The 27784-nt window shown below is 42.0% G+C and overlaps 2 protein-coding genes across 5 annotated transcripts; one reads left to right on the top strand and one right to left on the bottom strand.

The window, feature by feature from the left end:
* Nucleotides 1-101: 101 nt before the first annotated feature.
* ANKRD49 (ankyrin repeat domain 49) lies at nucleotides 102-3137 on the bottom strand. 3 transcript variants are annotated; one of them, XM_075417509.1, is made up of 3 exons: nucleotides 3119-3137; nucleotides 1985-2255; nucleotides 102-1035 (listed from the first exon to the last, which is right to left on the bottom strand). In XM_075417509.1, the coding sequence occupies exons 2-3, from the start codon at nucleotides 2240-2242 to the stop codon at nucleotides 577-579; spliced, it is 717 nt and encodes a 238-aa protein (XP_075273624.1). In that variant the 5' UTR covers nucleotides 2243-2255; nucleotides 3119-3137; the 3' UTR covers nucleotides 102-576. The 3 variants fall into 3 exon arrangements, with proteins under 3 accessions (XP_075273624.1, XP_075273622.1, XP_075273623.1); XM_075417507.1 differs by lacking the exon at nucleotides 3119-3137 and adding an exon at nucleotides 2685-2768 and having other exon boundaries at nucleotides 1985-2273; XM_075417508.1 differs by lacking the exon at nucleotides 3119-3137 and adding an exon at nucleotides 2685-2747.
* On the top strand, nucleotides 2911-27748 carry MRE11 (MRE11 double strand break repair nuclease). Of its 2 annotated transcripts, XM_075417495.1 has the most exons (20): nucleotides 2911-3014; nucleotides 3223-3287; nucleotides 4438-4570; nucleotides 6443-6603; nucleotides 7233-7320; nucleotides 8264-8405; nucleotides 10251-10365; nucleotides 11934-12119; nucleotides 12443-12614; nucleotides 13347-13427; nucleotides 13978-14104; nucleotides 15995-16098; nucleotides 18581-18754; nucleotides 20063-20125; nucleotides 21737-21953; nucleotides 22901-22984; nucleotides 24010-24065; nucleotides 24535-24602; nucleotides 24989-25067; nucleotides 26212-27748. In XM_075417495.1, exons 2-20 carry the CDS (start codon nucleotides 3268-3270, stop codon nucleotides 26260-26262), a joined length of 2121 nt encoding a protein of 706 aa, XP_075273610.1. In that variant the 5' UTR covers nucleotides 2911-3014; nucleotides 3223-3267; the 3' UTR covers nucleotides 26263-27748. The 2 variants fall into 2 exon arrangements, with proteins under 2 accessions (XP_075273610.1, XP_075273614.1); XM_075417499.1 differs by lacking the exons at nucleotides 2911-3014; nucleotides 3223-3287 and having other exon boundaries at nucleotides 4483-4570; nucleotides 6462-6603.
* Nucleotides 27749-27784: the final 36 nt, after the last annotated feature.

The following is a 27784-nucleotide window of genomic DNA, read 5'->3' as shown; positions in this document are numbered from 1 at the left end:
ACCAAAACTACTTTATCATCCTATGAATAATGCTTTTGATTTAAGAACAGGCAATTGGATTGATAATTGAGCTTTCAATTAAAAATATGACAACAAAATACTCAGGGTTAAATATTTTATTTCATAATAAGCCTTACACCAGGATCACTAAACATTTTGTGTATCACCCAAATAAGTTACATTCGTTCTGAGCTTTCATGCAGTTGTAAAAAAGTTAAATTTCTCAAAAAATAATTTTCAAGTGAGCTGTAATAAACTCTGCATAACCAAGCCAGAACTCTCTCACATCAAGTAAATATTCCAGTCTTCCCTCCTGCTTATGGCAGTACAGCCCAATTACAAAGGCCCCTCCAAATCTGCGCTAATTAAACGGAGACTCACTGGAATAGCAGTAGTAACGCCTCAGAGTATGAGTGAGACCATGGGTCCGAGCGGCAAGAAGCGAGGTTTTGCCTGAGGAGAACACTGAAGTATCTTAAATGAAAACCTTGTTGCAGAGGGACAGACCACCACCAAGGAGCATGCAGAACACAAACAACGCAGCACAACTCCCACTCGCAAGCTCCGTCACAACTTTTAAGGGGACACAGCATTTATGCAGTCCTCTACTATTTCAAAAAGGTAGTGATAGATATCAGTCCTCCTGGCGATGTCAAGGGCCGTTTCGTCCAAGTTGTTTTTCAGGTCTGGTTTCACGTAGCGATTCATCAGCAACAGTTCAAGGGTTTCTCTGCTGTTCTTGTTCCCTGCGGCGATGTGCAGCGGCGTCAGCAAACCATTCGTCTGCGCGTTGATGTCTGCGCCCTGCTGAAGCAAGAAGGCGGCCACTTTGGTGTTGTTCCACTTGCAGGCGCTGTGCAGGGGCGTCCAGCCGTCCACCGTCTGCGCGTGAACGTCCGCCCCGTGGGCGACCAGCTCGTGCGCAATGTCCAAGTGCCCGCTGTAGGCAGCCCGGTGGAGGGGGGTGTACTGGTCCTCGTCACGAGCGTTAACGGGAGCCAGCTGCTCGGAAAGGAGCCTCTTCACTGTGCTCAGCTATTTAAGGAAAACGGGCAATTTAACACAAAACTCCGCAAGCAAGATGTATGGGGTTTACTGTTGTGAGGTGCAATGAGGAAACAATTCTGTCAGTCTCCAAAAGGCTCAAGTACAATCAGAAATTTTAAAATAAAACCAGTTATTGTTACTTTGTTACTGGAGTGGGGTGGGCTTTTTTTTGTGTGCATTTTTTGTTGTTGATGTTTTGGCGGAGGGGGTGGTGGGTTGTCTTTGTTTGGTTCGGGGTTTTTTTGCTTTTGTTTTTAAAGAGATACAACACGAACAGCCCAGCGCAAAAACACACGGCCCTAGAGTGCCCCACGTTGCTGTAAGTGTTCAGCTGCAAGGCCTGAGGCGCAGCTTTGCCTAGACCTGCTCCCCACTGCCTGTGCAGACGTCGGTACCTCCACAGGACCGCAGATGGAGCTTACGTGCGCACAAAAGGAGCTGTGAAAATGAGCGTACACAGGGGTGCAGCTGCCTGACAGCAACCTCAGTCGTCCCTCCCTCGCTGCCAAGAACAAAAACTTTTCTTTTCCTCCCCATAAAGACAGGAAAGCCGCCACTCATGATCTGCATAGGGAGCTTTTGAGAAAACAAAGTTTCCGATATGCCCCCTCCACCCCAGTTAAAAGGCTTTACTTGCCGTGAAGGAAGCGCACGCCTGGCGCGCCTTCGGTTCACGGAAGTTTAAGAGCGCTGTAGCTTTAACTCTGAACCACGACCAGAGCGTTTGCACTGGCAGCTGATGGATCCAGAGGTATTTCCGTGAGCGTGGGCTACACAGGGAGGCGTTTTACACGCAGCGGCTCTCAAAGCTGGGTCAGGAGAGGTCAGAGAGACACAGGAAAGCGTGGGTAAATTTTTGTTTGTGGATGAAACTGTCAATATCTGCTCAAAACAGCATTCTCGCCAGCGACGCACAGGAACAGAGTAAATGCCTTACCCGGTTGTTTTCGGCTGCCCAGAGCAGCAATTTCCCTGGATTTTTTTCCATTTTTTTTTCTTGCATTTCGTACCATTCCTCACTTCTTTCTTGTTCGTCGTCGTCGTCGTCAGACTGCCCCGACCAGCAGCTCTGAGTCCCTACGGGAATCAGATGCCGGTGCGTCTCCAGCAGCTCCAGCTGGTTGAAATTCTCCATGAAGTCTTCGAACTGCTCGCTGTCGTCATCGTCCTCATCGACCTGCTTGTCCCTGCTCATCCTCAGCTCGCACCTGTAAGCAGCAGGCACGCTGCGATATTTATAGCGATTTTTATTGTTATTCACGCACTGACAGTCGGTAAAAGCCTCCGGCGGGTGGTGCGGCCACCAGCGACGCCACCAACAGCAAAACCCCTCCGTGTTCCTCCGCCACACCGGGCCTGGCCGGAACCTCCCTCCGCGGCACCGCCTTCCCCCCGGCAGCGCGGCCGGGCCGCTGCTCCGCGCCCCCAGCGCCGCAACCAACCGAGCCGGAGAACTGGCCGGGCTCCCAGCCGGCCGCCCTGCCCCGGAGCCAGCCCCGCCGCCGCGCCTCACGCCCCGAGCCAGGCCCGGGCAGGCCCCGCCAGCGCCGGCCGCGCTCCCCGGCCCCGCGCCCCTCCGGCCCCGCGCCCCTCCGGCCCCGCGCTCCCGCCCGACCCGGCCCCACCGCCGCACGCACCTGCCGCCCCTCCTCGCGACCGCGTCCGGGGGCGGAGCCAGCGCCCGGGGAGGCACGCCCACCGCCCGCGCGCGGACGTGACGCCAGCGGTTCCCGGGCCCGGCCCTCGGCTGAGCGGCTCTCGCGAGAGCGGCGGGCGGGCCCTGTCCTTCTGGGCGCCATGGAAACGGCGCGCGGTGGCGGGCGGGCGCGGTAGGCCGCGCGGTGAGGGCCGGGCCGGGCCCGGGCGGCAGCTCCCGCCCCTCCGCGGCGGGGGATCGCGGCCTCCCCCGGCGCCATCCGCTCCGCGCCGCCGCCTCCCGCCCCGCGGCCGTTCCCGTGGGGTCGCAGGTACCGCGCGTGCCTCCGGCTGGCCCCGCCGGCGGGGAGGCGTCGGGAGCTCCCGGCCGGTGGTGGGGCAGCAGTGGGGGGGGTGAAGCCGGGCCCGGTCTCACCGAGCGGGGTTTGCAGGCGGTGGTGGCCGGGGGAAGGCGGGTGGGTGACCGCTCCGCTCTCACGCGTTGGTGTTTTTGTCCCCTGGGCTTTGCCGTGCGGACAGGCGCTGCCTTCCCGGCCGGACTGGGCGAGGAGTCTCGGCGCGGAGATGAGTGCCGTCAGCTCGCAGTAAGCTCCGGGGCTCTGCGCGGTTCTGCGGGCGTATTGGGCAGCAAGTGCTGTGCGTGTCTGGGACGAGTTGAGAAGAGCGCGGATCAGCGTTGGTGTTTTCCCTCGAGTCTTTATCATAGAGCCATGGAACTGTTTGGGATGGAAGGGACCTTACAGGTCATCTCGTTCCAATCCCCTGCCACGGGCAGGGACACCTTCCACCAGACCAGGCTGCTCAAAGCCTCGTCAGCCTGGCCTTGAACACTGCCAGGGAGGGGGCAGACACAGCTGCTCTGGGCAACCTGTGCCAGGGCCTCACCACCCTCGCAGTAAAGAATTTCTTTCCTATATCTAATCTAAATCTATCCTCTTTCAGTTTAAAGCCATTACCCCTTGTCCTATCCCCACATGCCCTGGTAAAATGTCCCTCTCCAGCTTTCTTGTAGGCCCCTTCAGGTACTGGAAGGCTGCTATAAGGTCTCCCTGCAGCCTTCTCTTCTCCAGGCTGAACAGCCCCAGCTCTCCCAGCCTTTCCTCACATCAGAGGTGCTCCAGCCCTCGGATCATTTTTGTGGCCTCCTCTGGCCCCGCTCCAACAGGTGCATGTCTGTCCTGTTGCTGGGGGCTCCAGAGCTGGTTGCAGGACTCCATTTGGGATCTCACCAGAGCCGGGCAGAGGGGTAGAATCCCCTCCTTTGACCTGCTGGCCATCCTGCTTTGGATGCAGCCTGGGATACGGTTGGCTTTCTGGGCTGTAAGCACACCATTGCGCTTAGGATCATCACACTTGCTTTCATATGTATGAAGATTACCAGTGTGAAGAGAGAAATTGAATGTTGATTCACCAAGCCTTTTAAAAGGCAGAAAACATACAAGGGGTTCTTTAGTTTTTTGTTAGATACTTCACAAAGACAGTTGCAGCCGTTTACTGGAGTAGACTGATTGGGATAACCTAATTTTCAAAGGGGTTAGTTTGATGAAGTGCTATTTACCACAAAAGTAGTGAAGTATTTTGTGAATGTTGCAGAATGATACTTTATCGTAGAGTGTTATAACAAATCTCCTGTGTATTTACTGACTTTGGACAGAACAGCTTACCTTAATAAAGCTTGTGTTGAAATTCTTAGGTATATTGCACTCTTAACACAAATTTTCCTGTCTTATTCAGGGATGATGAAGATACCTTTAAAATACTCATTGCTACTGATATTCATCTTGGCTATTTGGAGAAGGATCCAGTTCGTGGAAATGATACATTTGTGACTTTTAATGAAATTCTGGACCATGCTCAGAAAAATGAAGTAAGTGCTGGTTTTTGGGAAGTGAAACAGTGAGGCTGTGGAAAACATGTTCCAACCTGCCAGAAGCAATAGAGCTTAGTCCTGGTGCAGCCTTCAGTAATACCAAATTAAAGGCTAGTGGGATCTTGAGGTGCATTAGGAAGAGCGCGGCCAGCAGGTCGAGGGAGGTTTTCCTTCCCCTCTACACTGCCCTAGGGAGGCCCCATCTGGAGTACTGTGTCCAGTTCTGGACTCCCCAGTTCAAGAAAGATGAGGAGCTACTGGAGAAAGTCCAGCAGAGGGCTATGAGGATGGTGAGGGGACTGGAGCATCTGTCCTATGAGGAAAGGGTGAGGGAGCTGGGCTTGTTCAGCCTGAAGAAGAGAAGGCTGCAAGGGGACCTAATAAATGCTTGTAAATATCTGAAGGGTGGGTGTCAGGAGGATGGGGCCAAGCTCTTTTCAGTGATGCCCAGCGACAGGACAAGGGGCAATGGGCACAAACTGAAGCATAGGAAGTTGTGTCTGAACATGAGGAAGAACTTCTTCCCTCTGAGGGTGACGGAGCCCTGGAACAGGCTGCCCAGGGAGGTTGTGGAGTCTTCTTCTCTGGAGATACTCAAGACCCGCCTGGATGAGGTCCTGTGCAGGCTGCTGTAGGTGACCCTGCTTCGGCAGGGGGGTTGGACTAGATGACCCCCAGAGGTCCCTTCCAACCCCTACCATTCTGTGATTCTGTGAAGAAAGGGCTGCGAGGGGACCTAATAAATGCTTATAAATGTCTCAGGGGTGGGTGGCAGGAGGACGGGGCCAGACTCTTTTCAGTGGTGCCCAGCGACAGGACAAGGGGCAATGGGCACAAACTGAAGCACAGGAAGTTTCGTCTGGACATGAGGAAGAACTTCTTCCCTCTGAGGGTGACGGAGCCCTGGAACAGGCTGCCCAGGGAGGTTGTGGAGTCTCCTTCTCTGGAGATACTCAAGACCCGCCTGGACGAGGTCCTGTGCAGCCTGCTGTAGGTGACCCTGCTTCGGCAGGAGGGTTGGACTAGATGACCCACAGAGGTCCCTTCCAACCCCGAACGTTCTGTGGTTCTGTGACTAAACTGACCTACTTCCTGCAATCACTTTCTGTTTCAGTAGGAGGAATGCTTATTGCTTTGTGAAAGCATTCTTACTAGGTTATGACCCTGGTTGCATTAACAGTGTTTGCAGTGTGCCTACACCAGTTTCAGCGGTATTTGGAGAGGATTTATCACAGCAAGAACAGAAAATATTTGGGGAGAGTGCGGGTAATGATACAAAGTCTTCACACAACTCAGAAAGTAGAAGAAAAAAGTTGGAAACTTTTGAAAATGTTGATTCTGCTTTTAAGAATTTAAGAATATTTCATAGTAAAATTATTTGTAATTTTGATGATTTTTTTTTTTCTAGTGCATTTTAAAAAGCTAAATATATGCAGTAACTTAAGCTAGTATCTTCTCAAAGTAATGTGGAGGTAGCTACTGTTTTCTTGCCGCTAGGTACCACAGTAATGAAAAGATGGTGTATCTCTGTGCCTGTCAAAGAAAACATTCAGGAGCTGACCTGGAGACCCTTACTAAAACACTTCACTTTTATTTTTTTCAACGCTATCTGTTGTTTTCTCCTATACCTCTTCAATGTATAGGTCGTCTTGCGTTTGTTTCTGTTTTAAGGAATAATTGAGTTAGTGTTTGTTTCATGAAGAAATTAAATACAGTGTCTGCAACTAGCAACTCGTTTTACCTCGAATTCCAGATATGAGCCGGTGCGTGGAACTCCTTAGAAGAAATAATTTAAACAATTTGCTTAGAAGTCTTTCAAAGTAGTACAAAATGTTGTATTAAAATAATAGAGCTTTTTGTTACATACAGGTGGACTTTGTTTTATTAGGTGGGGACCTTTTTCATGAAAACAAACCTTCCAGAAAAACGGTACACTCTTGTTTGGAGTCACTAAGAAGATACTGCATGGGTGACCGTCCTGTTCAGTTTGAAATTTTGAGTGATCAAGCAGTTAATTTTCATTATAGCAAGTAAGTGTGTTCCTGCAAATTATGGTGTAAGGTTTGATTTGTGTATTGGGTGAACTTGTTGTGATTTTTATGATTTATACCCTCCATGACCAGAACCTTCAAGTTTTAGGCCTGTTTGTGTCGGACAGTTTACAGGATGACTTCACCTATCATATTTTATAATCTAAACCTATAAAGGAATGTACACATTTTTTTTAGCAACTTTGGGTTGTGACATTTAATGCATTTATGTAATAGATAGTTTCTATCCTGCAAGCACAATGCAAGTAAACCAATACACATGCATTGCCGTGGTAAAATCAGCCGTTCTTTGTGTGCACACAGAGGTTGCCCAGCCCAGTCTGCTGCTCTTGCACTTACCACACAATACGTTGTACAATTTTTTTTCATAGGCTTGCTCTAAAAAAATAGGATCTTTTTGCTACCCCGTTCCCAGCTGGAAGTGCCATTCGGGTCCATGAGTAAGAATCTTCTTACTCTGTGCAGCTTAAGCTTATTCATAGCCACTTAGTACTCATTTGTGTTACTGTCCCAATGTATTTGTGGTGACGTTAATTTGTACAGAATACTGGGAATTTTCCAGAAATTTGCAGATACAGTTTAACTTTTTTTTCCATCTTCTTGTTCAGGTTTCCATGGGTGAATTATCAGGATAGAAATCTCAACATTTCTATGCCAATTTTTAGTATTCATGGCAATCATGATGATCCCACAGGGGTAATTATTATCATAATTGTATTGGAGTGTTGTATTACAAAAAACAGTCTTATAGAAATAGAGGCTTGTATAGAAACATAATTCTTGGGGAGCAGACTGGTTTTAGTCAGTTGCTCCAGTCTTCACATAAGTATTTTGTGTATCTTTAGGAATTCTCTTAATTAGTGATAATAACTTAAGTGTGACATTAAAAAAGAGAATGGAAAGAAATTGAAGGATCCAGATGAACTATGTTTAATTTCTTGATTTAGGTAGATTTGTGTCATTGAGAACATAATCACTTTTCATGCCAAGAAAAGGCAGCCTTTCAGAAAGTTTGCAGAACAAATTCTATCTGTAGAGACTGAAAGCTTTTGTCTTAAAGAACGGGAATTTTGGTGTTTTGACTTATGCGTATAAAATTGATATGTATCTTACATTTTCAAGGAAGATAATCTCATAATGATGAAATGCTAGTTTAAAAATCAACGACTAAAAATAAGCAGGAAAGGGACATTTAGAAAGCCACAAAGTGCATGTGCTGCATTAATAGTTTTGCATTTTATATCAAATAGCAGTGTATCATGGAGATGAATGTTCTAACAACAGATGTTTAACTTCAGACCTACTGTGAAGTAGTTAGCTTAACCAGATAATTTTCTGTAGTAGTTTACAGACTTTGGCTGTTTGGGGCTTTTTTTTTTTTTCGTTTTTCTGAGTTATCTAATGTTTAATTTCATGTGCTTAAAATGAAGCAAGACTTGTAAGGAAAAGGGATTGCTTCTGGACCTGTGAGTACTACCGAAAAAAAAAAAAAAACTATTATATGTGGGAAGGTTTTTGAACTGCAGAAGTTACTTAGGGAAAGATATTCTATCTCCCTTTTGAGACTGTTTTACTTAGACTTTAAAGATTAAACGTTCTGTTCAAAGTGTTTACATTAATTTCTTAATATTTTCTACAGACAGATGCACTGTGTGCGTTGGATATTTTAAGCTGTGCAGGATTGTTGAATCACTTTGGACGTTCAGCTTCCGTGGAGAAAATAGATATTAGTCCCGTTTTATTGCGTAAGGGTAGAACAAAAATTGCTCTGTATGGCTTGGGTAAGTATCAGTCTGCCAGGCAGTGGCTAGACTGTTCGTGTATTACTGAAGCTCAGCAGGTCTATATTAAGTTGGAACACACATAGGATGCTGTGACAAGCATGAAGGTCTAAGTAATGCTAAATTAAAGCATGTCAGTTCTGTGACAGTTTTGTTGCTTAGAAAAGCTCATGCACTGGCTATGTCTGTATTTTCTGACTTTGCACCAGTAACTTCTTGGTTCTGTGACCCCATTTTTGCAGGTCCCCTACCACTTGCAGTGCCTCTTGTCATTTTCAGTTCTCTGCAGGATGTCAGGTTTCTCCTCTTGCTGTGCTGTCACTGGCTGACTGTTTTTTCTTTGGTTTTTTTTTTTTTAATTTATTTTTAAATAAATCCTTCAATAATTTTACTTCTATACTTTTATTGGTCTTAAATGAACCCTACTTAAGTTAGCCATAGATAGTGCCTGTGTATCGAGTCAGAGCAATCACACTCTTAAATTCTCACTGTTGTGTATTAAGCTTAATTCCTCCTGTTTAGGTAAAACTTAAACACTGCATGTTCACGTGCAATTTTGGTTATATTGTAGAACATAAACTGTCTGACCAGAAACCTAACGTCTAATGTGTCTATCTGTAGTGGTTCATAAACATCTGTCACAGGTAATCTCAGTTTCTTTAAAGAAGCTTATGAAGAGTTTCATAATTTAGAGATGTTCTATGGTGGGTTTCCAACTTCAGTTTGTCTGTTTCTGTTTTCTCCTCCACCCTCTACCCTTAGTTCTTACTTAGAATGGTTATGTTTGACTGCTTTCTCTCTAGCAAAGTTAACTATTAATACCTTAATTTTTCCCATTATTTTATGTCCAGTCATGAGTGCTTAAACACTTCTTTCCAAGCTGCTTTTATAGCTATAAGTTAAGTCCTAGTTCGCTGTGACTTTGTGTTTAATGAGATACTTTAACAGCTTGCTAGATGTTCTAAGGGTTAGTAGTGAGGGTTCTAATACCATAATGTAAAAGTTTTCAAAAAGCATTTAAATTTCTAATACCCAAAATGGTTACTGGGAAATGCAGAAACTTTCTAAAGTGTGGATGTTGCTGCATGAAAATGTTCATGAGGTGTTTCTTTGAGGTTGTGCCAGGATTATACACCCTCCTGACATTCTCTGATTTAGAGAGCACTTGTTCATATCCAAAATATCTGAACTTCATATGGGATCTTACTGAAATGCATTGTGAACCCTGGGTATGGATGGTTGGGGGTTTTTTTTTTCTCGTTTGTTAAAAACATCAAGGAAGTAAACAGTGACAAATGGTTCAGAAGTACTGCAGACTTTTTTCTGCTGTGTGTGTAAGTACAGACTTTGGGGTTTGTTTCTTGTTTTGTAGAGAATTTCAAAGTGTGCTTGAGAAATCCTCTACTCAGTAGTGTCTGTTTTTTAGACTCCACCTTACAACAAAATATACTCTTTACCCTGTCAACAAGAAACAAAACACCTCTTCTAATATTTTTAATGCTGCCCACAGTCAATTGTTTGTCACAGAAAACTGATAAGAGGTCTCAAACCAGATGTAGTTAACGAAGCTGCTTTTAGCAGTTGTTTGAAGGTAGCTTTCATGTCAAGTGTCTCATTTTCCAGAAGTATATATAGTAAAATAACTAGATATACTTCTGAAAATAAGACAATTTATACTTTGATCTGTTCAAATTCATAATCATGCCTCAGAGTTCTTAGGCTATGAAAATGAAGATCTGATCTTGCCACAAAGTTATGCTCTTTTTAGTAGAGTTGCTAATAAAAATGCTATCAAAAAGAGTTGATTTACCACACAAAAATGTTTTAATGTTTTTTCTACTCCAGGAGCTATTCCAGATGAGAGATTGTATCGTATGTTTGTCAATAAACAAGTAACCATGCTGAGACCAAAGGAAGATGAAGATAGTTGGTTTAACTTGTTTGTGATTCATCAAAATAGGTAACAATACTGAACCAATTAGTGACTTTCAAACTTACTGTTTTACTTCATTAAATTGCCTTGTAAAGGATAGGTGAGAAAGCCAACTATGCTAGTTGGTTCTTCTTGTGAGTAGCTCGTTTCTTAAGATTTTTCCCAAACAAAAGCATGGCTTTACAGCTGAACTTACAGAAGAATCATAAAGGAAAAGAGCTGTAATAAATGAGCTAGGAATGTTGGGAAGTGGCTTCTGAAACTTTCATATTTGAGGGCAGTGGAGGGTTTGTAGTCTCATGTGCCTATGATTAAGTCTTAAGTCTTCATGTTAGAGCTGAAAGAGCATTAAACTCCATACTGCGTTTTCTGTGCTTGTTTGAACTATCATTTGGCAAGTGCCGTATCTTCACTTGCACTGCTGTACTTTACAGTTTCTCTTGAACAGAGGATGGGTAGCATGTGTTCTTTCTGCCTACACACTTCTCCCAGCAATGTCAGCAGCAACAGGCAGAGTTCTTTTTCCAAATCCTTTCTCATAATTTTTCCTGAATGAGAGTGCAGTCCTCATGTGCAAGTAACGGTTAGTGGAAGTAAACAAATGTAACTTGGATAACCCTGTGTACTGATCTCTGTCCAGTAGGTTGAAGGAGCTCTCTCCTCCTCCATCTCCTTCATCTTCTGGAAAGGCATGGAAAGTGATGTGTCCCATGTCTAATTCAGCCATTTTTACCTCACCAATTAAAAAAAAAAAATGTTAAAACACAAAAAGGAAAAAGCCGAAGAGGTGGTTTAAAAGAATTTATATGGAAGAAACATGAAAGTCTTGCAGCCAAGTAAGAAGAAAAGGGAGGTCCAAATAAAAGGAGGGGAGCAGAAAAGAATGAGCTTCATTCAGAACAAAAATCATAGAATCATAGAACAGTTTGTGTTGGGAGGGACCTTTAGAGGTCATCTGGCCCAACCCCCCTGCAATGAGCAGGGACATCTTCAACCAGACCAGGTTGCTCAGAGCCCCGTCCAACCTGGCCTTGAATGTTTCCAGGGATGGGGCATCGACCACCTCTCTGGGCAGCCTGTGCCAGGGTTTCACCACCCTCATCATAAAGCCTTTCTTTCTTATATCTAATCTAAATCACCCTCTTTCAGTTTAAAGCCATTACCCCTTGTCCTGTCACTACCTGCCATTGCAAAAAGTCCCTCTCCAGCTTTCTTGCATGCCCCTTCAGGTACTGTAAGGCTGCTATAAGGTCTCCCTAGAGCCTTCTCTTCTCCAGGCTGAACAGCCCCAACTCTCTCAGCCTTTCCTCACAGGAGAGGTGTTTCATCCTTCTAATGCTACTGAAAACTTTTCCCTCTGTAAGTTAAGGATCTTTACGAGTTAAATCTGTGTAAGGTGCCTTTTTGTTTAATCAAACACTTTAAACGATTGCCTAAGCAGTAAATATGAAGAGTCCCTGATCTGAAGTGTCAGGTGTTTTTGCTGGGGTTTCTGTACCGCTTTAAACCACACTGATGTTTTTCTCCTCCTTCACTCCCCCCTTGCCCACGCAGGACTGTACACATTCAAATTATTTTTCTCTTTTCTGATGCAGGAGCAAACATGGAGCCACCAACTACATTCCAGAGCAGTTTTTAGATGACTTTATTAATCTTGTCATTTGGGGTCACGAGCATGAATGCAAAATAGCTCCATTCCAAAATGAACAGCAACGTTTCTATGTTTCTCAGCCAGGAAGTTCAGTGGTGACATCTCTGTCCCCCGGAGAAGCTGTGAAGAAGTGTGTGATCTTTTCTTTTTGTTCTTGTTTGTCCCTTGCCTTATGTCTCTAGTGAAGTGTTGAGAAAGGAAAAACACTTGTATTAAGTGTGAGAGGACTTGTATTATAGCGTGGATTACCTTCTGAGTGTGCCATAACAAATGAAGTAGATGGATTCTGTGCCCAGATTAACTTTAGCTTTACTTACACTTAAACCTTACATTTGAAGCACATGTAACTTATCTTAAGAGGAGTTAGATAAATTGAAAAAGGGACCGTGTGCATGTGCTTGTGTATGGAACACACACAATCTAAATCAAAGTTAATTACCTTTCTCCTTCTAGACACATTGGATTGCTGCATGTTAAAGGGAAAAAAATGAAAATGCAGAAGATTGCTCTAGAGACAGTGCGAACTTTCTACATGGAGGATATTGTTCTAGCTGATCATCCAGATCTTTTTAATCCTGACAATCCTAAAGTAACTCAGGCAATACAAGCATTCTGCATGGAAAAGGTAACTTGTAATACTAGTAGTATATGTATAACGGTGTATGGACAGGAAATGTGAACTGTGGATGGTTTTGAGACTGGAAGATGAGAAATCTTATGCTTTGCCCTGTATTAGTTGAGACACTTAGGCAGTATTTCCACAGGAGGCTAATTCCATGGCATTCACTGCAGCCTTGGCTTCCAGATCCCTTGATTGGGATGACCCATTAAAGTAGTCTGGAACTGCATTATAGGGTTCCCTATGATCTTTGTCCAAAAACTGTTTCCTGAGAGTGTGGCAGCGTTGGATGTGCACTTTGGAACCAGCGTAAATACATGTACCTAAACCCTGAGAGCTGGGCTGTGCAGTGTGAAGTGGCCACAATAACTAAGCAGGTTTATTAATTGCTCTTGTTTCTTAGGTCTGTAGAAATCTCTTCCTGCTTTGCCCTGGGACTAGAAATTTAGCAATGGATAATGGCTATAAAGTAAAATAGTACAAGTCATCAGTGGTATAGATACTGCTGGACTGCGGTGTATATGAAAGATAAACCTTTCACTATGACTTTTCTTGTTCATTCTTACGGCTTTTGACTGGACACTGGTTCATATGTGTGCTCGGGAATGAGAGCACATCCTATAATTAATTATTTCTACAGATCCCCACTGCAGCTGGATGTGTTTTAAGTTATACTTGAAGGGTTCAGGCATCTATAAGAGAATAAAGTGGAACTGCAATTCTAATTCTGCTTTGTAGGTTGAACTGATGCTGGATGATGCAGAAAGAGAACGCTTGGGAAATCCACGTCAGCCAGAGAAGCCTCTCATAAGATTACGAGTAAGAAATGCTTCAGTTTGGATTTTTTTGTTTTGAAAGGTCGCTGTGAAAAGTTTCAAAGCGAAGTCATGCTTTTTGTGTAAACAATTAATATGTTAAAATTTCTTACTGTGTACAGGTGAATATAAATTGCCTTCATAGCAGGATTCCGTTTACCTGTGGTATGACTAGTATTCTGTGGTAAAGGATGAGGTTGGTCATAAGTGTGCTTCGCTGCTGGCCTGAGTAAGGGGATTGGAAGTGGCTGTTTACAGAGAAGGTTTTTCTTAAGTCATATTATCCTATGTCTGTTCTTAATCTAATTTAAGGAAAGTTTCCTGAAGACGAGTAAATGATACAAGTTAGGAATCTGGGCTGTTATGAGCTATCCTGCTAATATTATTTATTCGCTATTATTATCTATTAACTATTCTGCATAGTATGGTAAAGCATTAATTTTAGGTGGACTTATTTTTTCTTTAATTTTTCCTTCGAAGGATAACAAACTCGTTTTGTGTGGCTTCTCTGTTTCTGGTTGTTTCATATTTAAATGTTTCTTTTCCTCTCTTAGGTTGATTATACAGGTGGCTTCGAACCATTCGGTGTCCATCGTTTTAGCCAGAAGTACATGGATAGGGTGGCTAACCCGAAAGACATCATATACTTTTTCAGGCATCGTGAACAAAAAGAGAAAGATGGTAATAATAAAGGAAGGAATTGTTATAAAGGAAGAGGAAGGCTTACCTTGGTGTTCATTGTTCTTCCTTTATATTGCTACCCAGCACTTGCAAAGGCTTGGTGTCTGCTGTCTGATGTGTTACAGGAGGAGTAAAGATGTGTAGTTTCATTGAAAAGTGTAAATATTGGACAAGTGTTTCTGTTCCATTTCAGGGTTTGTCTAAAGTTCTGATATTCAGCACAGCATCGTCTGACAGCTATTCATAAATAATTCCTTTTTCTTTGGCCTCAAAGCTTATGGAGTTGGTTATAGTAGTACGTGTAGCCCTGTACCAGACTGAGTTACTCCATATTGCTATGATAAATACTATGAAAGGCATTAAACATCTCATTCCTGGGACTTCTCAGAATGAGACGGTTGGGTTTGGGCGCTCTGCAGGAAGAGAGGTGGCTGTTGTGCTTTTTGCCTTTGATTTTTTAAATTTTATTGCTGTAGTGATTCATTTGTTTATACCTAAAATAGTAATGGAGGGGATGGGCTTGAGAGATGTATATATATTTAAAAAAAACCAAAAAGGCCCGAATGTACAACAGCATTTTGTTTGCCCAAATTAATCATGTGTTTGAGGTGCTCTTGGCTTTTTAGACTGATCCAGGTATTTTTCAAGCATTTGTGCAAAACAAATAATACCTGTTACTGTTGTAGCATTTCTCACTGTGCCTGTAATTTTTAATAAATGGTTAGTAGTTGTTGCCTAAATACTGGATTTGTAATAGTCACTAATGAAGATAGAGCATGCACAAGAATGTACTGTGCTAAAGAACTGTTAATATTTCACATTAGTGCATTGCAAATACTCCAATTCCACTGACAGTTTTTACTTACACTGTCAGTTTTAGAAAGTTCAAAACATCATGTTTCATGAATAAAAACTGCTTTTGCTAAGTTTTTTTTTAATTGTGCTGTATTGATCTCGTTTTATTTTGCTTTGTTGGGTTTTTTTAATAGTTGCATAATCTCATCAGCGTTTTTGGAATACAGGATAGTTACATCTGTCGTCATGTTTCATCAATACATTCTAATTTTCCTACTTAACGTGCATCTCAGCCTCAGGAAGGGAGTGTAAAAAGAATACCATGGTTCTTTGCATTACTTATCAGATATCCTCTAATACAAGGGAGCTGGCTAATAAAGCAGGCAGAATTTTCAGTACATTTGTGCATAATGCTGTGGTGCAGCACAGGTGATGTTAAGAGTTCATGAATTCAGAAGTTATTGTTTCTTATGTCATAGCTGCTTATATGACAAGGGTAACAAAACGACGATTTGTGCTTGCCTGTGGCGAGTGTCTAGAAGCAGTCTGTAGTCGCTTTGTATTACTTTGCATGGTATGTGGTAACCTCAGTTGATTATCTGTTTCATTCTTCTGTCGTTCCGACCTTGCTGCCCGAGAATGGGGGGTAGCCTTAACGAGCTATGAACGTTTTCTGCTGAAAATCAGTCAATGTACTTTGGAGGAAAATTTCTTCTCTAGTAACAGATTTATGAAAAAAACCCCTGTGCTTTGATGGTTCCTTTGATTTTTCTTACAGTTGTGATCTTCTAGAGTTCGTGTATAATAACCTTCAGGGCATAGTGTTCAATTTATAATTCCAGACATTTGGTAGTTAGAAGAAGACTATATATCTGCTGGAGGTGGAGTTGTCTTGTACAATTATTGCATCCGTTATTCTTACCTGTGTTTCCAGACAATAGACTCTACAATTAGAACAAAAAACCTTTATGTACAAAAGGGACCACAATTCTTGAGAGGCCTATATTAACCTTTTTTCCTATTACTGTCAGTGGGATGGTAATAATTAAATGCTGCAAACGTGGGTGACAGTGCCACTGTGCTTTTCTTTTCTAGACAATGAACTTAATTTTGGAAAACTGGTTAGCAGACCTGCTTCTGAGGGGACGACACTGAGGGTGGAAGACCTTGTCAAGCAGTATTTTCAGACAGCAGAGAAGGTATCTTTCTAACTTTTATGATTTTTTTTTTTAAAGTAATATAATATTTTTATCTTTGCTTTCTCGATGGAGGTAGCGTGCCCTGAAAAGATTCAGACATTCACCAAGAAGAGTATTTATTTCCTATATAACTGTATGTGAATTCCCATATGAAGCGTATGTCTTAGGTTAAGGAGCAACTGTTGTGTATAGGCTGTATAGGGTGTGTGAACTTGTGCTGGCTTGAGAGCATTGTGATAACTCCTCATGTGAACTTGCAGTGTCTGCCCTGTACTAAATGATGTGTTGTGTTCTTACAGGAGGAAAATGTGAGGCAGCAGTGAGAAGCTATCTTAATTTACTATAAAGTTAATGTGAGACTGTACTGTTTCCTATTACCAGCTGACTTGGACATTACTTGACATTACTTTGCAGTATATTTGTGTCCTCAGAGATAGTGCAGTTGCACATTGTATTTAAAGCAGAGCAGGGAGAAGGAAAAGAGCCCCCCAGTAGTTTGTGTGCTCCCCACCCCTTCATTAAACCTGACTTATTTCCCTTTCCCAGCACTGGGGCAGTAATGTATCAGAGGTAAAAACAATAATAACCAGAGAGTCAGATGCCCAAATGCCCCATCTGGATGATCTAGTATAACTTACAGAAGCTACTTTGGAGCATGCTTTATAGAAAGTCATTAGAGCAAGGATTCCTGATGTAATGATCCCCCAGATTATATCACCTTGCCTAACCTTAGACACGTTAGGTGTCAGTACTGGGATGGCATAAATCATGCCTTGGAAGGGCTGTTTGCCTTCTGAATATGATGGGACACCCAGGGTGACTAGTTCAGAAGTAGGTACCTCAAATATATGCCACCCCTAAATCCAGTGGGGAGGGGTAGCAGTGTCAAAGACAGGGCATTGTATTATTCGATGAAAAATAAATTTTGCTTTTAATCTTTTTTCCTCCCTTATTCTGCCAAATTGTCCCTGTTAGACCATCTTTCCATCTTGTTTGTATGTTCTTGTATAAACAGCTCAGTTACTGGTCCCTGTGTCTGAGCCCGCCTTCAGCAGCTCAACAGCTGTAAAGACCTGAACAAATCCGTTGATGCTCTGGGAAGGCTTGCAGTAGGGGGATAGTATGTTTTAGGCCAACACTGGTAATGAAAGAGGGAGGGGAGAAGCACGTGGTGCCCCAAAATGATGATAGGGATCTTAAACATTATGTTAAGATAGCTTATGCTTCAGGCTTTGCTGGGCGCCTGATCTTGTCTGATTAGGGAAACAAAAGAGTCCTTGGACCCTGAGGTGGCACAGGGCTGTGGCTGGATGTTCAAAAACTGGTAGGCCAAAACTGTTTAACAAACAAGTACCAGACTCTTTCCAGTTCCAGTGTTGCTGGTAAGCTGAGGCCTAGGAGTTGAAATCACTGCTATTTGTCTCTTCAGCAAGCTTTTTTTTCCCTTTGGAAAAAAGCTTAATTGCTGAAAATCAAGAGGAACATTCTGCATCGTTACAATTAGTCACTCTTTTGAGATGCTTGTTTTATTTTTTTCCAAATTCCTTATTTTATAATAGCTGTAAAATTTATTCCTCTGCACAGCATTATTTCAGTGGAGGTGTTATGCTTCCGATGCAACCTTCAGAACATTTCCTAAAGGACACCTGGAAGGATCAAAAATCATTTAATAAGCATATATAATGCTTATTACCAAGAATTCATCTGTGCTATAGTTTACAGACAAAAGAGGCTGCTGTTTAAACGTTACTATCCGTATAGGGGTTTCATTCGCAGAATGTCTCTACTTACTGTATTGGGAACGAGGGTAGAGAAGATAATGGCTGCGAAACACCACCAGTGGCATCTACGACTTTTACTAATTAGTGTTTGTAGTGTAATATCTTCATGTAGAATATTGATGAATATCATGTCACTTGATGAGCATGTGAGAACTATTAGTATTTACAGAATTGCATTTCAATAGACTTCTGCATAATAACTCTTAATGCTTCGTAATAATAATTTGCCCTACTCTGTACCAGCCAGGTTTTTTTAATGTTAGAATTTTACAGTAAAGTTAAATCACATAGCACCTGTAATGATTCAGGGCCTGTTTTTAATAGTGTTTTTATGTCTCTGCAAGTTGATCTTAACCTTAATTTAAATGAAGAGGGGAGGGGCCTGGGAAAGAATACAGTTTACCTTCTCTCCTCTCTCAACAATACATTTCAGACAAACTACCACTGTAGTTTCTTTACCGTTTATGAAACTTTTCTTCTTTCAGTTTAGAAAATACTCTGTTAAGTAGCTGTAATGTGCTAGTAGCAAGAGGGCTTTAACTATATTATGACGAGTAATGTGTTTGCTTATTGCTGTGCTTTTCTCTGATTGAAAGTTTTTGGAACCAGCTTAATGCAATATTTGTCTGAAACAGCAGGAATATTACTCGCTTTCTTTGATGGCAGATGCTCCTTAACAAATGTTTTCCCCAATTATAAAGAAAGTACAGCTTTCACTTCTGACTGAAAGAGGAATGGGAGAAGCAGTGCAGGAGTTTGTGGACAAAGAAGAAAAAGATGCCATAGAAGAGTTGGTGAAATTTCAACTGGAAAAAACACAGAGGTTTCTTAAGGAGCGTCGCACAGATGCAGAGGAAGAAAAAATAGACGAGGAGGTAATACTCCGTTAGTATTAATTCCTTAGGAGAGGTGAAGACAGACAGTAAAAAAACTAGTGCTCAAACCTGGTTTAATGGATTTGCTTGTGTGGAACATGTGCAACACTCTAACAACTTTCTGCAACTAATAAATGTGGTGATGAAGTTTCAAATGCAGAGTTTAAAAGCTTGTATTGAAAATGGGGTTTAGGTGTACTTATACCGATTTTCACTTTATTTGCGCATGCATGCATAGGAGAGCTCTGTCACTAATAATGTAGAACTTGTGCTGTAGCTGTGTGCAAGCACTTACTTGCATTCACTGTTTCACTTCTATACTAAACAACGTTAGATTTTAAAAAAATCCATTCACTGTTGTATTAATCTTGCCATGAAGGGCTGAGGCTAAATTGATCATTTATCTTTATTGTGAGAAAGATCGATAGATAAAATCTCTTGTTAGCTTTTTTCTTATTAGTTTAGGGAAGAGTACAAGAACAGGGCAAGCATAAAGGAAACTTATCCTTCAGGTGCTCTACTACCGTCTAACTGCTTGCAGCTCAGGGTCTCACAGAGCCAAACCTGGTTAATGTGTAGCTAGTAACCCTTAACAGGCTTCTCTGTCAACTTGTTGAGCTTCCACATGAGCCCACGTATTTAATTGTGATATTCAAGCATCATATGACAAGTTGTTCTGCAGCTTAACTGTGCCATGTCGAAAGAATAATTTAGTGGGGGAGGAAGGTTGCATCTACCTGTGTTCTTGTTGACTGCTTGCATTCAAAGAGACCGTAAACAATCAGTGCCTGGAGACTTTCTGTACCACTTCTGGGGTTTTTTGCATTTGTCTTTTAGGCTAATACCTTCTTTCTCTCTCACCTATCACATCTTTTTCCATACTTGACAAGTTGAGCTTTCTTAGTTGTACATGTATTGCAATGTTTGTCTCTTCTCCATATCATTTTTTTCTATCTTGCTTTATCATCTCTACCCCAGCTTTTCAAGTTATTCCAATTTTGCTGTCCCTTATTGTCAAATTATGTATGCTTTTGTTCTCTACTTCTCATATCTCCTACTTTTTCTTCATGTCCCAAACTTTTTTCTACCCGATGATGTAACTCCAGTTATTAATAGAATGAGATTCTTAAACTAGAACAGCATGAAAAGGCTCTAAAAATGTTCAGTTATTCTTGCAGTCTTCTTCACTTCTCACATGAGCTTGACTTCATAATTCAGTGATCAAGACTTTTCACAGTATTTTGATTATTGTATGAAATGAACTGTTATTTTGATGGGAACTCTTTTTTTATTGTTGTTATTATTCAGGTGCGAAAATTTAGGGAAAGTAGAAAAAAGAATACCGAAGAAGAGGATGAGGAAGTTCGTGAGGTAACTCCTTTGAATTTTGAACATAGGCTGAAGAACGGAATAGTGACTTCTGCATATAAATGAAGTCATTTAGCAATACTTCAGCGTTGTCCTTGCCAAAAAGTCCCTATCTGCCCAGGGAAGATTAGTAAGTCGTCTTGAAATCTTTCTTGGTATAATACGTGCCTAAGCTACGGCTCGATTTGGCTTTTGAGATCTCCTTTCTTGTGCAAATTTGTGAACCTGAATACTCAGGTGTTCTTGCTTTGAACTGAGGTGAGACCAGCTAGGTGAGATCTGCCATCTTAAACTATTTGTGATCCCATCACCAGTGGATGTGTGGATGGGCTGTATTGAGTGATGTAACTGGAACAAATTGGTATTATTGGTAAACCTTTAGATACTATTGTCCTTCTCAGCAATCTTAGATCTTAGTCTTAGATCTCCCAGAGATTCATATCTAGATTGCACAAGTCTTTCCAAAGAGAATTTTCAACCACTGACAGCATTGGTGCTCCTTTGTTTCTGCAAGCTATATGAAACCAGAATGATATTTTGAGAAAAAGGACACCTGGGGTGAGATTCAGTTCTACTAATTGTAGAATTACAGAATGCTTTGGATTGGAAGGGACCTTTAGAGGTCATCTGGCCCAACCGCCCTGCAATGAGGAGGGACATCTTCAACTAGACCAGGTTGCTCAGAGCCCCATTCAACGTGGCCTTGAATGCTTGGAGGGATGGGGCCTCCACTACCTCTCTGGGCAACCTGTTCCAGTGTTTCACTACCCTTATGGTAAAAAATTTCTGCCTTATCCAGTCTAAATCTACCCTCCCTTGGTTTAAAACCGTTACTCCTTGTCCTCTCACAACAGGCTTTGTTAAAAAGATTTTCCCCGCCTTTCCTATAGGCCCCCTTGTAAGTAGTGGAAGGCTGCAATAAGGTCTCCCTGGAGCCTTCTCTTCTCCAGGATGAACAGCCCCAACTCTCTCAGCCTTTCCTCACAGCAGAGGTGCTCCAGCCCTCGGATCGTTTTTGTGGCCTCCTCTGGCCCCGCTCCAACAGCTCCATGTCTGTCCTGCACTGTGGGCTCCAGAGCTGGATGGAGGACTTCATTTGGGATCTCACCAGAGTGGAGCAGAGGGGCAGAATCCCCTCCCTTGACCTGCTGGCCACCCTGCTTTGGATGCAGTCCAGGGTACGGTTGGCCTTCTGGGCTGTGAGCGCACATTGGTGGCCCATGTCCAATCTGAGGTATCTTTGTGTGAACTAATTGTCCTAAGTACCCACTGTCATCAATGAAGATCAAGTTAACAGAGCCCAGAGGGTGCTTCCCGTGAGCAGATGTACACAGCTGACATAGGACGATGGGAACTGTTCACCAAACTCCACTGAAAATATATTGACTAGCTCTGTTCTGTATGAGAGCTTAGCTAACTACTTTGTAGGTACACATCTAAATAGACAAAAAAATGTTCCTGTCTTTGACAAACTTCCTTGCCTTCTATAAAGCTGTGGATTTGGGCTTTCCAGGCTTCAATGGTTTAGAAATACGTATCGCAACTAGGATTTAACACTGGTGCGTTTCATCATTTAAGATTATTGTTCCTATAGCACTTATTGTTCCTTTTCAGGCAATGACCAGGGCTAGAGCCCACAGATCAGAGGATGTGGTTCTTGTCGCAGCCTCCAGTGATGAAGAACTCATGGATACGGGGATGAAAGGCACTGGTGATTCAGATGATGGCCTTCCTGCAACAGTGAGCCGAGGAAGGGGTCGGGCAAGAGGTAGGGCAAGAGGTGGAAGAGGACAAAGTTCAACAGCAAGGGGCTCATCTCAGAGGGGAAGAGGTAAGAAAAACTTCACTTTATACTGCAGTTACTGACTTTTACTTCTTTAAAAGGGGACTCTTCTGATGCTTCCATCAAGTGGAAATTTGTTGCTTAAGGACTCCTACTGGAAAAAAATAATCTTTACAAATGTTTTTGGTATCACGTTATATATAGTTGACTGCCTTACAAGGCTGAAGTTGTGACTTTTACACAGGGTGATTAAATGGAAAATGTCTTGCTTCCCAGCTGTGGAAACCTAGTAGACTCTTAAAAGTTGCATTATTGGGAAGGTCTGTGCAATGAAGGGCATGGATAAACCTTTGTTACTGCTAAAGGTAATGCATTTGATCGGTATAGAGAGGAGGTGCAGGTTATCTCTATCCTAATGCAATTTGCAAGAGACTTCATGGTTCTCTGGTGACTGAGAAAGTGGGGAGTGTTTCCTAAGGAAAATGAATTAAATAGCTCCTTGGCTATGTGTGATTGTGCACTTTACAGTGGTGGCAGTAATTCCATTACGTATGTACTTCCATTATATATGGAGATATATATATATATATAATTAAAAGAAGAAACATGAGGTCTTGCAGTAATATACTCCTTTGAGTTGTCTCAGTAATATGCCCAAAGGTGTAAGAGCAGGATGAGTAAAAACAAAGGCAATCATCTTAGGACTGATCTGGTTGGTGCCTTTAAACCGGTTCCGCGAGCGTGCACTGCAGCGCTCTGTGATCCCGTCAGAGCAGGGCCCGGTGTGGGGAGGCTCTGTCTGCAGAGCTTCGAACGCTTGACCCGCAGCAGTTCTTCTGCATGTAAGGAGGGCTTTGATTCAAGGAAGAAAGTGGAGGAGTAAAGAGGAATGTAGGTTTTTAAGTGACTTCCCACTCAGTAATGACAAACTAAAGGGGAAGAAAAATTAAAAATAACCACTGAACAGATTTGCATATTGTTTCTTTTACCTACAGGAAGCATTAGCCAAGTGTCAGCTACTAGCAGCAGAACCTACAAGCCTGTGTCTGTGCCTGCCAAGAATAAGACTATCATGGATGGTAGGCCTTCAGTCTGTCCATTACTCTAATTTGCTCTTCGAATTGTAATGAAGGTGTTTGTTTAATGATGAAGGGCCTTAACTCTGTTAGTCCAATTCAGATGTGAGGGATTCTTTTGGTTCTAATGAAATAGAACAACTAACAGTGATGAGAGAAAGAAAAATGCCGCGGAAAAAAAAAGAACAGCGATATCCTGCTGTGATGGGGTAAAATTAAATGTGTCAGGATCTCCTGACTAGAACTGCAGATGGGGAGCATCTTGCTGTATGCAGTTCCTTAAGGAAGAAGTGTAGGAGGAGTGTGGCTTAATAGCATCTACTCTGGGCACAATATTCCTCAGTGGATAAAAAGTTTAAACTTGAGTGTTTACAAGTTAGTAAGTTTTAATGTAAATCCATTGAGTCTTATATTGTAGCAAGTTTTAGAAACACCAGTTTGTACTAGGGAAGAGAAACTTACCTGTGATTTAAGCCGCGTATGTGAGAGTAGCCCTTCCTTGCTACAGAGGACAAGCTCTGAGGAAACAGCATAGGTGATCTGAGTATTAAACAACAATAATACTGCTCACAAATCTATATGTGAATCCTACACAAAGTCCCCAAAGGTAGAGAGAGTTGTAGATTAATCAGCAAATTACCTGAATTTTAAATTGCTCGGCAAACAACCTAAAATATGGCAGAGAAATAAATTTTAGCAGACATGTTAATATCTAAACTAAGTGTTAGACATACAGGAATATCAATTATAGTAACATTTTTCTCCTCTTCTTAGCCAAAGTTGCTGAAGTTTTTTCAGCCAGACTGGGAGGCACTGGCTGCTTCACGGGGCTAGGTCCCTGGGTTGTCAGACTATTGGCAAAGGCTTATTTTATGTTTTGGCTTGGATTTTGGGGGTTTTGCTTGGGCTTTTTACAGGGTATCTTGGAGAGGAAATGCACGCTAAGCAGGTCTTTAAAATAATGATACAACATTGTTTGCATTTTATTGTGTGGGCACTTAAAAAATTTTATGTTTGTTTTATTCTAGCCTTTAGGTCTTTGAAACCAGATGCCTCCTTGAATTCATCTAAATCTTACTCTGAGGTAAGAGCCAGTTGTCATGAAATTGTGCTGCCTTTTGCTGTCTTCTCATCTGAAAAATAAATATATGGTCAAAACGTTAGCTTAAAGCAGATGTTCCTAAGCTATTGGTTCCAGCAAGAAGTTTCTGCATGTTAATTTGTAGACTTCTTGTACCTTTTTTTGGTATGGGTTCTCTCAGAGGAACAAAGACCATGTTTTATTTGTGACCATAGTCTTAAGATACAGAGTGTATATACATGAGTGTTTTGTGGGTTTATGCAAGATCAAAGATCTGCAGAGCAAATCTTGTGCTGCATTTGCACATTGTACAGTTGTAGCCTGGACCCCTGTCAAGCGTATGTTATAACTAAACAGATATATAGTTGGAAAAAAACCGAGAGGTTCTATGCTGTAGGACTGTAGTATTTGCTGTATCTCTGTAAGAATAAATTCTGTGAAAAAGCTTTATAAATTACATTTTTTTTTTCAGGATATTATAGACGATGACTCTGATCTAGAAGACATTTCTATTGTTCCCTCTTCCAAAGTAAATCAGAGGTCAGTATGTTTACTTCATGAATGCTACCACAGCTGCCTTATTTCTGACTGGCAGTCAGCAAAGTCCAGGGATCTGATCCACTACCTGAAAAAGACAGATTTTTAAGAAAGTCATAACACTATTAGAGAATGTCTATAAATATATACCTATTAATGTGGATGATCTTTCTATAACAATAAATTGGTCTGGAGATTGAGATAAGCTAGATCAGAGTTTTAGAATTAATATGCTAGTCTGAGAATCTGAATAATCCTACTTATGTTTATTACTGTTTATTCTTAATCTCTGTATTGGTGGTCCACATCTAAGTTGAAGGGAAAGTTATTGGAATGTCTGGTGATTGAGAACATGCTGATGCCTCTTTTTTCTCTTTGTATGTTTTAAGGTTGTCCACTACACCTTCACTTAGTAAAAGAGGTTCACAAAGCCAGACATCTAGAGGAGTTGATTTTGAGTCAGATGAGGTATGGTATATAGTGGTCTCTTCTTCTTTTGTTTTGTGTGAATTTCTATAGCTTACTGTTTTGCAGTTACTTGAATAAAGCATTTCAGAGTAAAATTGATTTTTTTGTTTGTTCATTGGTTTCTTTACTAGGAGGGCTCAATTATTGCAACCAGCTTTAAATAGAATACATATTCATCAAAAATGAGGTTAGAAGGGTCCTCAGGAAAATATCCAGTCCTTTTTTCCCTTCAATCAGTTAATTGTCATTCCTGAAATGTATGGAATAGGTTATTTTGCCTGGGGAAGAAAGTAATTGTAATCTCTTCTAGTGCTTTCCTATGCCCTTTCAATTATTTATGTATTTTATTCTTGTAAAAAGGAAGAATTTTTTTTTTTTCATTTAAAATGGCTGTTTTCCAGGGCACTTTATTTACTGTTGCAAATTATGTAAATACACTTCAAAAAAAAGTTTAAGGCACTGTCTCGAAGTTGAAGATTTCTGTTCTTGCAGTGTATATGTCTGAACTGCTAGGAAATGGTTTCTTCCGTAAGTAGACAAGCAGAACTTTGTTCACAGTTTTGCACTGCCTAGAACACACATTACACGATCAAGCAGCGTTTTCACAGACTAGCAGGCTGTCATGTATGGTCAGGACCCCAGCCTCAGCAGTGTCAGATGTTTGCCACTTCAGAGAAGATGTTAAATTCTTGTCCCTTCTCCACTGTGCTCTCTCTGCTTGTACCTGAAATACAAAACCACGTGTGTGCTTGAGCATGCAGAGGGAAGCAGTATTTTTCATTCATGCAAATCTCAGTAAATTCTGATGTGTGACCTGTATGTGGGTGTAACTTCACTGAAGTGTGTGCTGCTCATAATAATGACGTTTTCCTAGGTCACGCCTGAAACATAGATGGTTCCTCATTTCAGAGTCATTGTTCTGAGCATATTGACTTAAACTCAGTTTCTGTTCTCTGCACATTAGTGATCTGGACCTTTAAATCAATGGATAATCTCTTTCATACCAAAACCAACAAAACCAGGTCTGTCAGAAAACATGGAGTAATGTGACCAGGCTTTCTAGTTTAATCTAAAGGCGACTTGACTATTTATGACTCGGAATGCATGCTAGTTGTAGTAATCCATATCTGTTTACAAATTGCAGGATGAATTTGATCCATTCAAAAGCACCGCAACATCAAGAAGAACAAAGTGATTTCTGGCTTGCTGTACAAGAGAGAAACGTGAAAGTTAGTGAAGAAAGTGGAAAGCAGTTTGCAAGGCATTCCCTATAGGACGTTTCTCTGTAAATGATGGCTTGCCTTCAATTCGCACTTCTCTGAAATGTTTTTGGTTTGGTGATGGTTTGTGGTTTTTTTTTTCTTCCCCCAGTGGCACCAAATTTGGTACAACTTGGGTGTGGCATTGCTTGATGCATTAGACTAGAGGGTCTAATATTCTGAAGTATTGCCTGAAACTGCAAGTTCTTTCCAAACCTTCTAAAAGTCTGTTTTCTTTCTTGGATGATGATGTAAATAACAATCATATTTTTTATAGAGAACTCCATCTCTTGGGCTTGAATTTTGCAGAGCAGTAAATTCATAGTAATGTGCAAGTATGGATATGGACACAGACTCAGTCAGCATAACAGAACTTCTACTTAATTGCAATTTTTTATGGATACAGTTGAAAACTCTGACGAGTAATAGTTTGACCCAAAAATACAATTCTTAGTATTGAGACTGGAAAATGTTTGAATACTTTCAACTCTACTAGGAGAACTAAACCCACTATTGCACTGTTAAATAACGTAGTGTACGGGAACGAATTCTGCGCTGTAATTCAAGAAGTGCCAAAGACTTCAGATTGGGTTGTGTTGTTTTACCCTGTAAATAAAATGTAAGGGCTAGAACCATACAGCTTCACTGGGAATGCTGCCTGAAGAATAAAGCAGTCGAGCCAGTAATGGGCAGGACGTTGCCTCTTACCTTTTTTCTTAGCTGAGGTTTTTTTGGGTATCTGTTTCCCCAGCCCCCTGCTTCACTAACCCTCCTAAAATGTCATCACTATTTTCCAAATATTCTGCAAACAAGGCTTTAAAAATACAGAATTGTATTCATGGGGGGGAACTACTCCTTCTGTTGAAGGAGCCAAGACCTTATTCCTCCTCCCTCTTCTTCACCTCCTTACACCCCACGCCCCGAGAAGTGCTGTTCTGAAGCGTTGGAGCTAATCGAGGAACAGGCCTGAAGAGTTCATCGGCTGCTGGCCCCGCGTGCCAGAGAAGCTCTCAGGACGCTGAGCAGCTGCAGCCATGCCTTTGCGTTTTCAGTTTGCTCCCCCAAGGAGATGGGAGTGGGCAGCCGTGTTTCTCTGGCTCTCGCTGAACATGGCTGCTGTTACTTTGTCTGCACATGTTCTGTAGCAGGGAACTGAAGTGAGCCTTGAGCATCCTGAAGACCTCCACGAAAATGGTCAAGACCTGTGTATTTCTAGTGTAGAGCTTAGTAGCAACTTACAGAGGAGTGCGATCGCTTAAGGTATCAGCACATAATTTGGTAGCCTGGCTCTTTCCTTTTGTTAAGGGCTGTCAAAGCTGTAATGTTACCTATGCAATTAGAAAGCTGCTGTAATACCTTTCAAGGTGAGGATTTAGATTTTTTTTTTTTTAAATAAACTATTTCTGTTGAGTAAATTGTGAATGTCAGTTGTATGGGCTACATTGAATCTGAGGGACT

The sequence above is a fragment of the Opisthocomus hoazin genome, chromosome 1 (assembly GCF_030867145.1).
Source record: "Opisthocomus hoazin isolate bOpiHoa1 chromosome 1, bOpiHoa1.hap1, whole genome shotgun sequence".
Lineage (NCBI taxonomy): Eukaryota > Metazoa > Chordata > Aves > Opisthocomiformes > Opisthocomidae > Opisthocomus > Opisthocomus hoazin.
The sequence above is the reverse complement of the archived record's forward strand: the minus strand, read 5'-3'. Positions and strand labels throughout refer to the sequence as shown.